This window comes from Oreochromis niloticus, linkage group LG16 (genome assembly GCF_001858045.2).
Source record: "Oreochromis niloticus isolate F11D_XX linkage group LG16, O_niloticus_UMD_NMBU, whole genome shotgun sequence".
Taxonomy (NCBI): Eukaryota; Metazoa; Chordata; class Actinopteri; order Cichliformes; family Cichlidae; genus Oreochromis; species Oreochromis niloticus.
In genome coordinates this window covers 33,530,279-33,544,131 of record NC_031987.2, presented here as the reverse complement: position 1 = coordinate 33,544,131, position 13,853 = coordinate 33,530,279, and the positions used below count along the sequence as shown (strand labels likewise).

At 41.3% G+C, this 13,853-nt stretch overlaps 1 protein-coding gene across 1 annotated transcript; it reads right to left on the bottom strand.

Moving 5' to 3' along the window:
- Positions 1–656: 656 nt before the first annotated feature.
- Positions 657–10,680, bottom strand: lg16h2orf76 (linkage group 16 C2orf76 homolog). The gene is made up of 5 exons (XM_003456204.5): positions 10,492–10,680; positions 8,449–8,499; positions 5,275–5,312; positions 3,379–3,460; positions 657–1,205 (listed from the first exon to the last, which is right to left on the bottom strand). Exons 1-5 carry the CDS (start codon positions 10,619–10,621, stop codon positions 1,129–1,131), a joined length of 378 nt encoding a protein of 125 aa, XP_003456252.1. The 5' UTR covers positions 10,622–10,680; the 3' UTR covers positions 657–1,128.
- Between the last annotated feature and the right edge of the window lie 3,173 nt (positions 10,681–13,853).

The window sequence follows — 13,853 nt, the reverse complement described above, 5'->3', positions numbered from 1 at the left end:
ACAGCCAGTCCCTCCACATGCTTGTACTCTCTGCTCATGTTGTTTTCATATTCAGTCATTTGAAGAATTCATTTTAACATTGCACTCAGCAAACAAACCCTCCCTAACAAAAAGTAACTTCTAGGGCCAAACTGCATTACATTTCTTCACGTCAATACACGGGCCGCAAGTAGGGGTGATGTGGGCTGCATGCGGGCCCCAGGCCGCGAGTTTGAGACCCCTGTATTGGAATAATTAAGGAACTTCCCAAGAACGTCATAGAGAATTCTGAGTCTGACTTTATTCCATCCATTGTTGCCTCTAAAGTTTTTTCCCCAACAACAAAAATGGGAGGAGTTTCTCAGTGAAAGTGTCTCTGTGAGTGTAGACCTTTGTGTCGTTTTCAGAGTCCTAGGAGGGTACCGGGTCTTTGGTACAGACTCGGTCTCATTTGTGTCTGACACAGTCATACTGTATGAGTCCTTTAAAATGTGAAACAAACTCCAAAGCTCTACGAGGTTCACTCGTTTATACGGATGACAAGCTTCAAGAGAATCCTAAAGTTTCATGTAACTTCTTCTCTTTCCCCTCAGAACAGTCAAAGCTTTACAAATGTTTTTACATCTTTCTCTCCATCTGTGTTTCGCTGCAGATTAATCAAAGAGGTCTACATCGAGTTCTTGAACTGCACAGCATTTTATTAGCAAAAGTATCCACTCACAATTACATTGGCAACAAAGTACGAAAAAATATATAAACAGCCTTGAAAACACATCTCTGAATTACACTGAGGACACCAACATTTTACTCATGATCACAGAGAGCAGAGCTAATGCTGGAGATCGCAGTGTTGTTCCTTAAAACCTTAAAAGCTGAAAATTTAAGAAGACAAAAATACTTTCAGCATATCTGCAACATCACCAACAACAGAAAGAGAAGACCATAAAATATATATTTACATAAAATTAAAAAAAATATTTAATATTAAATAAGAAGGCCTGTTAGTCTGCTGGATAATAAGCTTTGACTTTAAAGGAGAAAAAAATCCCGCAAATTAAAACACTCCAGTAGAAGCATGACAAAACTTATTCACTGTTCCAGGCATGGCAGACCTCTGTATACGAACTCTCCTCTGACGCAGTCCTGCAGTCACCAGGCAGTTTGGGGGTTTGCTTTATAAAGACTGTAGTCTTCCTTCCTAAAGAAGGCCACCTCTGTCTCATGAGCTAAAAAGGACAAACATGTCAAAGTTACAACACACTTCAGAGTTTTAAACGGGTACATTCAGAAAGTCTTTCATTTTTATGATGTTTGAAATGAATTACAGTCAATCACAACTCTCTGTCATATTAGTCAGAAGACTATATTATTTATATTTTATTTTTTTTAAATGGACGGTTGCAGTGGTATCTGAGATGCTTCTTGATTGAACTGTTACTAAATTGTCTGTCTGTTGGAAGCTCCACAGCTGGTCGTGTATGTTAGAGAGAAAAACAAAAAAACATTTAAAGATTTGCCTGCTGACTGTAACATACCCAAACTGGATCCAGGAATCAATCTACTGACAGATTAAAAAACAAGTTTGAAAATGCATCGCAGTCAAAATGAGTAAAGGTTTTGAAAGATAGGTAACCATTAATCTGAGAGTCACTGTCCAGTTCCTTTATAGAGATGGAAGAACCTGACCGAAGAACAAGTTTTGCCATTCAATTCTATTTCTAGCTTTATATTTATTTATTGAAATCACAACAACAGTTCCCTCTACGTGCTTTGTCCATTATAAGGTAAAGAAAAATCAGACGGCCCTCCAATCAGATATTTCAGTCTGACATGTTTTATTAATTTACAGAGGAAACTAAAATCCCCTCAGTTTTGGTTGTTATGAAGAACTATGTTTAGACTGCTCTGGAAACAGTAAACTGAACAACGATAAAATCTCTGAATGTACTGTGCATCACAGGCCTTGCTTTCTCACTACATGATATTCAAACCATATGTTATTATTGTATCACTATTTCTATTTGAAGTTAAATTTGAACAGAGTGAATTTTGGGGGTTTGTACAAATAGACTGAAAGGTTTGGGTTTAGAAACAATGAACTCGAGCAAAAGGCAACAGTGAATATAATCACAGGCACAAGTGTAAAAAGCGATTGTTAGGTTTATATTGTTGGATTGTCATTTATGCTTAGAAATATATACTCATATAGGCTTAGAGGTGTATAATCGATTGCATAGTGACAGGATGTCTGATCCTTAGTAGTCTGCAAAGACTGTGCGCCTTCCAGAGTGTTCTGGCATACACACACATCCTAAGGTCATGAGAGAGGTTGTACCTTCTCTTTCTGATATATGGTATGGCAAACACATCTGTGTCTGTTTAAGTATAAGAGCCTTTTGTTTAAATGAACTGCTGGACTTCCATACCCAGCAGATTTAGGGGAGTCATTCACACACACACATACCTACACGTATACACAGACTGGTACTCTTCGTTTATATGCATGCCTGTGTAAGACGTCATATGTTAATGAGACTATGCATATTCATGTAACCTCAATAAAGAGCAGTGCTACGGCGGCGCTAACTGAGAGCGACTGGGGTTCGAGCGGAAGGAACGGCGCTTGTCTCAGTCCTCTCCCTCGTGCACGAGATCACACAAAGAGTTCAGCCTGGTGTCTAATGCTTTTGCCATTGTAGTAAAATTGTCTCGTTCCAGCAGTGGGTCTGTGCTAGACAAACCCATCAGCGATGTTTTGAGTCACCCCTGATTTCTTTTTATTTTCTAGGAAAATGGGAAATAAAGAAAAGGGGAAAAACAGCTTGTACATTTATAAAGTTATTGGGGTCAACACTTACTGACTTGTCTAGAAGTCAAGGTTTCAAACTCCCTGGCTCACAGCTGTCTGTTAGCTGGCATATCACTCAGTTACATTAGTTGGCTGGTGTAGTGGCTGTGCTGATGCAAGTCAGGCTCATTTTGAGAAAATGGATTTATGATTGAAAATAACACCTATCGCTCTCTCTCAGATAGACAGATGTCGTTACTGATTTTGTTGCCTGTTGATAATCAGGCTCTGGCTGCTGTGCTAAGGACAACACGAGTTTAGCTTTCATGTCACTCTGTGTTCTTTGCTAGCTTCATGTTAGCATGTTTGTTTTGGACAGACTTGTAAAGCGTTGATGTTGTGTCAGCAGCATAACACATGAATTTAACACAGTCAGCTGTTACATTACCACATTCTAGCAACCACTGTTGTGGAAGCTAATGGGGTCCTTATAAATACACAATAAACAAACATTCTTGAAAACATGTAAAGTGACTATAGTAACGTGTTACTTTGGACCGAATAATAACCAACACTGTTCTACAGCAAACACTCAGCAATGAAAATCTTACCAACACCAGCAGCTCTGAGGGTTTGGCCTTCTTGTAGAATGAGGGTTTCATCATCATCTAAACTCATCACTAACTCGTTTGTCTGAAAACAAAAGAAACAAATAAAAATTGCAAGTTTGAAATGCAAACTATTTCTGAAAAAAGATTATATAATAACTGAAATAATGTTTCAGAAATATTTCTGGAATCTACTAGAGATGTCACGATACCACTTTTTTATGTCCGATACCGATATAAATTTGGATATCTGCCGATACCGATATGAATCCGATATAGTGTGTTTTTTAATCAATAAAACTGTTTTTTAATATCTTGCTGCATTTTGTATACATTCATACTCGTTTAAATAAACAACAACACTAAAGCTATTCTGTTATACCTGTATGTAAAAAATACACTGCACCCAAAATATTTCATAGTTCAGCAACACTGATCAATCTAATAAACTTAAACCTGCTCCATCCTCCCTATTCTGGTATTTTAAAGAGTACTTAGAAGAAATATTAAGCAACCTAACTAATAGGGTTGCAAACTCCCAGCAAAAAAAAAAAAAAAAAAAATAGGGAACCACCCCCCACCCTCCACCTCATGATGTTTAATCAATGTAATCAACTTTAATTTGATGCAGGGTGAAAAAAAAAATGCACAGAAATAAATTATTTTTCAAGAATAATTAAATAGATTCAACATCTTTCTTCAACAGAATTGCAGACTGCACAGATGGAACCTTCCCAAAGGAAAAAGTACTATAGCTTACTAGGGTATATTAGACTTAACAGTTACTATATACAGTAATGGACTTCTATACATTTTACATCAGATTAAAACTTTGGGTGTAAGATTCAGATAATTATTTATTAAAAGCTAGACATTTTAAATGAGAATAAGAAAGAAAAGTATGTCTTTGTGCCCCCTTTTCCCTGTTAATGCCCTATCGGCCCCCCTGGCTACACTTTGCTAGATCCGCCCCTGCACAGTTACCAGCCGTCAGCTACGTAGAAAAGGATCCTGGTGTAGAAAGTAATATTAAATACATTCTAACAACAGCTTATCAAGCTTAAACGTGCTGCTGTTGTTCAGCCGCTGGTTTCCTCTTTCTGGTGCAAAGTGGGCCAAAAACAAAGAAGAGAGACGGACTCGCGACAGAAAAGCCGATCAGCTGATCATTGATCAGTTTCATGATTGAAGTAGCAGCAGGAGAGGGAGGGAGAGAGGGAGAGAGAGAGGCAGTCGCTCCATATATCGGTTGTTAAGCTTAACATGGGAACGCTTTACAAACATTCAGAGATGAACTTACACACTTGCTTTACTTCTCTCTGGGATAACTTCCTCGGAGATGAAATGCTGGTTTGGTAGCGAGGCTACAAATACACACAGCCGCTCTATCACGTGAGCACACTGCTCCGACGTGCTACGGTTATGAGCCGAGTTACGCGTGTAGCAAGTTTTGTGAGGTGCTTTTTTGATATTTAATGGATCGGATTACATTTTTTATTTCCCTCCGATATCCGATCCAGTAATTTAGGTCAGTATCGGACCGATACCGATACGTAATATCGGATCGGTCCATCTCTAGAATCTACGGCCAAAATTATTGAGAGTTGATTCTGAGATCAATCTCAAATTCTGAAACTGGATTAAAGGGAATTAAATGATTTAGTTGTTGAAATACCCGCTCATTCAAGGTAAGTGTACAGACTTTGAGTCCTTCATTTATTTTCTCTCACAGACATCACGCCATTACAATAGAGGGAAGTTATATTAAAGTGGAAGACAAAATCGTTAGGTCCCTTTGAAAATGTCATTTTTTAAAGTATTCCTCAAGGGCACACCACAACATTTTTAAAACCTTGTGTGTCCTACAAGCAGGAAACTCTACAGCCTTCAGACGGATACCTTTGCTCCATGAGCCTGATGGATAATCTTCATCGTGTCTGAAAGGGGAAAAAGGGATTGAGTCAGATTCAGAGCATACATTTCACACCCAGAAAGTTTACATAGACCTTTGGTCAAAACTTTAGAGATATCATGAAGGTTCATTTGAGTTGTTACCTGTTCTTTTTCCACTGTGGAATGACTGTACAGCAGACATCTTTAATGACCAACAAACAAGAACTGGGTGCAAAAGTGTGAATTTATTTTTACATCGTCTCTAATCCACACAGAGTCGACATATAACAGTGCTGTCACAAGTATTTGTCCCTGTGCATATTTTGAGTTGGACTGAGTTCATTGACTCAGTGGATTTAATCATTACGTCTTTTTTCACAGTCATCACAGCTGTATGCTGCACTTCGTTCTCCCTGGAAAAAGAACAGTTCAAAGAAACCGACCATCATAAGCCCCAAATTACTATGACATACTTACCCACAATAAATGTATAAACCTCTGACCACAACTGTTCATAATGACCCCCATATGCATTTTCTTTTATATCCAAATGTTCATAAAGTGATACATTTATTTATACAAATAAAATTTGATTCTGACTTTACGAGCTTTGTTAGCGGGCCCTTACGAGTACAGCCTCATTCTATGTACATTTCTTTAAAGGTCCCGTTCAGCTCTGTGATCCAGTAGGAACAAGAAGCACTCGGTGTGTGCAGCTCTTACACTCAGCAATATTTACTTTTAAGGGACCAGTAGGGGTGGGCGGTATACACGGTATAAATTTGGCCAACAGTAGAGATTTTGACTATACCGCTCTACCGCGATAGCGCATGTTGAAGGTGTCATCAAGCTGCGCCTGTTTCGGTCGAAAGCATTGCAGCGGCTGCAAACAATATCATCTGCAAATTATGCCAGGCGACAGTAACAGCAAAGAGACGAAGCACTTTTGGAATATGGGGAAAGCCAAAAACTGCGCTTCCTCCACTTCCCTACCATTGATTCATTAATGCTGAATCCCCTAACAACTGCTCTATTCCCATGTTGTTGCAGTATATTAATGACTAACCTCGTATTGTGGATGGATTATCTAAGTTGTTCTCCTGACTGAAGTTTGGTCCGTTTACAGCATCCTGCCATGCGATCGCATTTGTCCCTAACCATCAGGAACCCTCACGTTAACTTTTATCGAGTGGAAAAAAGTTAGCATTCATCCTCCAGCTTCACTGTGCTAATGTTATGCTAACGTAGCTGTTTTCACGTAGCACATCATTATATACCAGCTAGCCCAACTTCAGTAACCCTACAAACGTCACTGCTGTTTAGTTTTCTGTCTTCATTTATGTTGGAAGTGATAGCAGAGCTGTACGTTTGAATGTTTCAGAAATCTCTCAGTCAGAACATGCTATATCATGCTTAGGTGGAAGCTAGCGAGCTAACTTCCTGCTAACTTCTAACTCTGTTAAATTTAATAAATCCTGTTTTCATGGATGCCTGGATGTTAAACTTATTTGTTACACCTGGTAAAGCAGCAACGCTGATCATTTTATTACAGATGAAAGAATTCAGACAGTTTGTAACTCTCAGTGACGCTGCAGTGTTCGTTTGACTTTGGGACCTGAACGGACGGAGTTTAGGACCCAGATTACTCCGCGAGGCTCCTGACTACAGCAGCCGTAATGCTCCGACAATCCATCAAGTGGTGCAGTTTCCTAGCTTGCCAAAGTCGTACTAAAACATTTTTGATCGCTGTGTGCCACATAAAATCGGTTCGAGGTCAGTAAACACAACCAGAGTTCATACATAAGGAACACTGTCGATTTTTGAGAAAATTAAAGGATTTTAAGTGCGCCTTATAGTGTGTACTCCACCAGGCTGCCCTTTGTCATATTATTTATGGACAGAAAATCCAGGTGCAGCCAGTGGGCTAGCAGCTGAGTGGGAAACGAGTCTGAGGGCATGGTTCTCAGTTGGTAAAGGACCCACGCTGGATTTGGAGCAAGTTGCTGCCCCAAATTTAAGTATTGGACTGTCTTGCTTGCAAGTAAGAGAAAAGTGAATCACTAGACCAACGGATTGGTGCAGCACTGGCTGTGGCTACACCCACTACCTCACGGGCTGTGGGTAGTGACCAAAAGAATAAGTGGTGGACATAACCTTCCCCCAAAGGGTCGCTGGTGTCTTAGAAATTTGGTGAGGAGCTCAGTCACTGGGGACAGGGTCAGAATAGAGCCGCAACTCCTCTACACTGAAAACAGCCCGCTGAGGTGGCGTGAGGCACCTAGGGGACGAGTTCTTTTTCCATCTTTCACTATGGGAACCGCCTTGGTATGACCAACTATGGAAGATCCAATGACACCACGTCTGTCTATGACAGACCTGTTGAGCCATGCTCTGGGCTCTGCCCCCTCATTCTAACACCGCAGACCAGCCTCTCCTAACTCATTCTCACTTTTGTCCTGTGAGAAACTACTTCCTGGGCGTGTCCAGGCTAACTTGATTAGCTGCTTAAGAGCTCTCATGTGTCCCACATAGGAGTACGTCGCCGAACGCAGTTTTTCCGTTCCCCCCCGGTATGGCCACATCCTGGGCTTTGTTCAGAGGTGTGTCAGTCCAGGATATTTGTGGGGCAGCAAGCTGGGCTACATCACACATGTTCGTGCAGTTTTATAGGCTGGATGTTGTTTATAGGCTGGATGTTGCACAGTCATCCCTGGCTCAGGCAGTCCTGGAATCTAGTGCCTCAGGTCCTGAGATCCTGGAGTAGTGCTGGAGTATAGCTTCAGGAGCAATCCGGTAGTGGGCCATATCTCCCGTAGTGAAACAGAGCAAAGTTAGAAAAAGAACTTTGGGTTGCTTAATGTAACCCCTGGTTCTCTGATAACAGAGTGAGGTGTTTCACCAACACTTCCCTCCTTGTTTGGGTACGGAAAGAAAGAGTGATTACATTTCTGTTCTGGTGTTCGTGTGTTTATTTAAATCATTTTGTGTCAGAGTGAAAAGACCCAAACTGTTTTTCCTCATGTAAATACATCACTAATGACGTTTAGTTATAATTCCAGGTAACTATGTGAGTTCCATGTAATAACAACAACAGCAATCTTACATGACATGTGGGTGAGAACATTGCTTTAATGACAGCTGTAAAAAATTATGAAGAAAAATGAAGTAATGCATACATACCATAACCATACTTCCTGAAAGGAGGTGGAAATCCTGGCCTTGTTGCAATATCTGAAAGAAATTGTTGGATTCAATCAAGATTTTATCTTCTTATTCATGTGTGAAAACACATAAGGTCAAGAATCCTAAAAGACTCCCCACCTGTCCCACTGGGGTTTCTCCCAGCTTAGGTTTTTTTGACAACCCTCAGGGTTTGTGGCAGGGACTAAACACAATCACAGACTTTAGAGGGAAAATCAGCACACCGCAGACCACGGCCTCTCTGTGTGAGGATCTAAATGTATTCTACGCTAGCTTCAACATGGCAAACACCACGAGACCGACCACCTCTCCCTCCTGCTCTCCCCAGCCTTCACCCCACTCAGACGCAGTGCCAGGCCCACCACAACGACTGTTACACCCTGAAAATGCTCTCTCCAAACTACAGGACTGCTTCACACAGTCAGACTGAGACATATTTGAACACCAGGAGCTAGAAACAGTAACGGGATCAGTACTGGACTACATTAAGTTCTGTATCAGAAATGTGACTGCGGACAAAAGCATTCAGGTTTTCCCAAACCAAAAACCATCCAGGTTCGCTCACTTCTAAAGTCTGTGACGCCGTCTTCAGGTCAGGTGACAGAGCTCTGTACAGGGCTGCTCAAGCTGATCTGAAAAGGGGGATTAAAAAAGCCAAGACAGACCATAAACGGAGCACAGAGTCCCAGCTGTCCGGCACCAACACATGGGAGGTGTGGCAGGGAATGCAAGACATCATAAACTACAGAGGCTGTGCAGTGAAAACAGAAAACCTGAGTGTGCCGCTGGCAGAGGAAATAAACGGCTTCTTTGCCCACTTAGAAACATCTCAACAGCAGCACTCATCTGCTCCAGCCCTGCTCCCATCCTCATCCTCACCTGGTTCCTGCACCGCTCCACTCACTGTAACGGAGCACGATGTCTGATGGATGTTCCTAGCAGTGAACCCCAGGAAGGCTGCCGGTCCAGACAGAGTACCTGGCAGGGTGCTGAGCATGTGCCCACCAGCTCACCCTCATCTTCAATCCCACAATAATCCCAGTGCCAAAGAAGTCTCCCATCACCAGCCTGAACGATTACCGCCCTGTGGTCCTCACGCCGTAATCACCAAATGCTTCGAGAGACTAGTCCTTCAGCACATCAGAGACTACCTCCCCACAGACCCGGTGCATCAGCACAAAGACCCACAGACTCAAGAGCAGTTTCTTTCCAAGAGCCTGAACTCACACATGCACTGAAGACACAGTTTCACCCCCAAATCCAAGCACGTCCCTCTACACACAGACTAGAAACTACCATCACAACTGTGCAATATTTAATTTACGTGCAATAACCCACACTGTAAATACATAACACCATTTATTTTTTCCCTATATCGGTATATTTTATAATTTTTCTTTTCCCACATGTTTGCACTGGGTAGGAGATGCTCCGAATCTCGCTGTACATGTGTATAGTGACAATAAAAGGCATTCTATTCTATTCTAAACATGACATCACTGGTTTTGTTTGTTGTAGTCAACAGACTTACATTAGTTTATGTTAGTTAACTTCACAGAGTACCGAGAACTCAGAGCAAAATAAGAACAAACTAAAAACCAGTCAAAGGGCGTCGCTTCTGTGCCGCCTGACTGTAACAATGACACTTAGGTTAATAATGATAAACTGCCCACTTTCACTCTGTCTACTAAGCAGTAGGTGACGTTGGGGTTTGTGCCGCCTGTCACGCTCTGTACTGGCACAAGAGGGCGCTAAACATGTTTTAAAACATTAAGCACTTATTTCTTATATCCACCTACACAGTGTTCCCTCTACGACCGTATTTGAGAGCAGGGCTCATTGTTGTAAATTAACCTTTATATATGAAGTGTTTCATATCCAGTTTAAAACCAAAGAACTAAGTTTTGAGGCTCTCCCATCCAGCTGCATGTGCAGTGAATCCTGGTATTTCTCTCTAAGGACTGTGCAGTGTTTTTAAAGTGGTTTGTTTCGGTGAACAGATGCACACCGCACGGCTCTCACCGTCTTTGACGAGCTGCATGAAGTCCTGTACGGTCTGCTCCAAGCGGACACCGTGAAACACAACCGGCTTGAAGTTCCTGTGTTCGAAGGACCTCACCAGGCGAACGGTGACCACAGCTTCAGCAGTCATGCTGCTCTGTACGAACCCGAACTCTCGTCTGTTAACGCGAAGCTGTCCTTCTTCCTGGCGGTTGGCAAACAACAAAATGGTGCATTACCGCCACCAACTGGTGTGGAGTGTGGACTGCAACGTCGCTCAAAAAACAAAAACAAAAAATAAATTAACCCTCACAAATCCTCCAAAACAATTTACTCTCTTTTAAAACCTGGAATAAGACCTGATAACTTTCACTCTTCACTCTTTTTGCAGTAACTCAAAAGATCCAGTTTCATTTTTAAGTTTCTGAGGTTTTGGACCAGTTGCCTTCTCTTCACCTGATATTTCTGACCCTGATTGTGTTTCACGGTGTCCGCTTGGTCGCAAATTTTGAAGCCATCCTGATAACCTTCTCCCACCAACAATGTGGAGATCCAAATCCAATTAAAATCAAGACACTCAAAAAGATGCTCTGTAAAAGAGTAGAATTCTTGGAACAGAGTTTAATACACTGAATCATATGAACAGCAGGAAAAATACATACAGACATTTAGCAAGAGGATTACATAGCAGAAAGCAAGCAAAGCAAAACCCCGGGGTGTACAGCCTTAAGCACAGACAGCAGAGTAACACAGAGACGGACAGGAAGCAGCAGCAGGAGGAAAAGAGCTCTGGGGGTGTCCTCTGGTCCCCTAATATAGGGACCAGTATCCCCGCCCCCTGCTGCTGGGTAACTTTCCCACACTCCCAGCACAGCTGCTGGGGTCAGGTAGCGGCCAAGGTCTTGGCCAAAGGCCAGTCAGGACTCTGAGTACCCCTTGCTCTGGCTTATCACAATAGGTCATGACACGGTCAAAGGTCAGACATTAATCCTAATTATTAAATCTTATACAGCAAGTGGCACAATCTTATAGGTTACATGCTTTCTCATATATAAAAACACTTCAGTTTGGGTTCAAAGTGTGTGTGTGTGTGTGTGTGTGTGTGTGTGTGTGTGTGTGTGTGTGTGTGTTTATTTTGTATGGTATTTTATCGTGATGTGTTCAGGATCTCTGTTACAATGTTACTGTTTTGGTTGTGCTGCATTAAAGACGTTAAATTAATTAATTATTAAGTAAATTATTCAAGAGAACTCTCCCCCTACATTAACTGCCCTGTTACAGTACCAACTTAATAAACCTCGGTGAAGCAAAATGTCTTGTGTTTAAGACTCTACATGAAAGTTAAAATATATATGTTCAGTGCGCATAGATATATAGAGTATATAGTTACATAGTTATACATATCACACAAAAATCCACCACACCAACTCACCTCAAAACTCAAAAGCACATCTGAGTCACCCGCTTTCTTAAATCCACTCACTCTCACAAGCTCCTCTCAGTCACACTGGCTCTGTTGTTACTAATCACTGTCCAACTGCTGTAAATGCACTGCAACTGCCATCTCCTCACAAATGTTTCTGTTCCTAACAAACAGTACACCAATGTCCCAGGTAACTACAGTTACACAAATGTAATCTACAAACTCAGTACCCCATCATTTCAAATGATTTTCAAATTAAATTCATTCCAGAGAACGACAGAGGCAGACTCTGCTAACAGGATGTGATGTTACAGCACTAGTCAAATATTAATGTGTAATATTTCTTGTTTGATTAATCCCATACAAAGTTATCTTTCTTTATTCAGATTATGGGACTGGCCTCATCCTTTTGTGAGGTCTGTCTAAAGAGGACTCACTCTCTAACAACAGCTTCCTGAGAAGTAGAATGTGAGAACAGAAGCACACAGTCATACATACAGTTGTAGCAAGCTTGTAGTAGATAGATGTGTTACTCTAACACCAGTCCAGATTGTACTGTACCCATGACTGCTGGGACAAAATCTAGACCCCAGCCCACCCAATGTGACATTAAATTGAATACGATGAAGAAAACTGATGTTTTTTTTGTTTTTGTTTTAATTGCTGTATTCTTGGATTTTGTGGCATTAACATAGAGTTTGCAAAACTTTCTTACAGATTCCCTACCATCCTACCTGGGCTTTGATCAGTGGTTGTTGATCAGTGGTCATGAGAATTTGCATATTGATGATCAAGGACATGACCTCACAGCCCATTGTTCTTTCAGTGGGCTGGTTTCAGTCACTGTGCAAATGTACTGTTTATAAGATTGAGGAAACCTGCAGTCAGCTGAGAGTGACGAAGTCACCTGGATGAAACGTTTCTCCCACTGAAAACGTCCAGATTAAAAGAATCAACTTTTGGGGATTTACTTACCCAGATGATTGAGCATGACAAGACACTTACCTGAGATTATTCCTATATTTATCAGAAGGCCATGACAACCGTACTTTGTACACGAAGGATGCAAATCATTGTATTGAAAAGTTAAAGAATCCATTTTCTTAACTGCCTACAAAGAGGGGAACGCTGGAGTGTATCGCAGCTGATACAGGGACAGAGGCGGGGTACTTCCTGGACAGGTTGCCTGTCTGTTGCAGGGTGTCCATTTCATATTTATTTGAAAAATGAATGATTTTCTATAAATTTGTGATGCGTTTTTGTTGCTGATTCCTTCGTGACATGGTGCTGTTTATGGAAATCCTGTTTGTTTGTTTGTTTTTTGTAAATTTCTCTTTTCAGTTTGCCAGGGCAGCTCTGTGCAGTAACTGTCCACATGGGTCAGTGGAACAAGAAGCTCTCTGCTGATGTGTGGGCTCCGACCAACAAGACCCAGGCAGACTTTTTTCATCTCCCTGCTGGAGTTTTTTGTTTGTCTGTGACTGGAGAGTCAAATTTTTGTTGAGGGTTTTTGCAGCTCCCTGTGCTTGGCAAACAGCTTCAGTCTTGCAGAGGTCATCTAAAAACCCTCCCACCCTGGCCTTAACGTGGTAGATCTTATTATATGACACTGTAATATCTTAATGACTGCTTGTTATACCACAGGTTAATAAACTCTACAGATCCCTGATGGAGATGGCATTACCTGTAAAGTCTACAGTTTGAAGATGGGACCACATGCTCAGCATTTTCAAAGTTTATTCTTGTTTATTATTCATTCATATATATAGTATCTATATACATCTAGTATATATCTAGTATAATTGTGTGAGCCTGGTGCTGACTTTAATTGCATGAAGCAGAGCAGCTTGAGGGGTTAGTGACACACTCCAGTGTTCCCCTGTTTGTAAGCAGGTGAGAAAATGGATTCTTTAACTTCTCAATAAAATGATTTACTTCCATCATGTACAAAGTATGGTTG

Coding starts and splice junctions, on each gene's coding strand:
- lg16h2orf76 (XM_003456204.5), bottom strand. CDS start 10,621: ATGACTGCTGAAGCTGTGGTCACCGTTCGCCTGGTGAGGTCCTTCGAA. Junction 8,500..10,491: donor CATGCAGCTCGTCAAAGACG/GTGAGAGCCGTG, acceptor AATTTCTTTCAG/ATATTGCAACAAGGCCAGGA. Junction 3,461..5,274: donor ATCAGGCTCATGGAGCAAAG/GTATCCGTCTGA, acceptor TTTTGTTTTCAG/ACAAACGAGTTAGTGATGAG.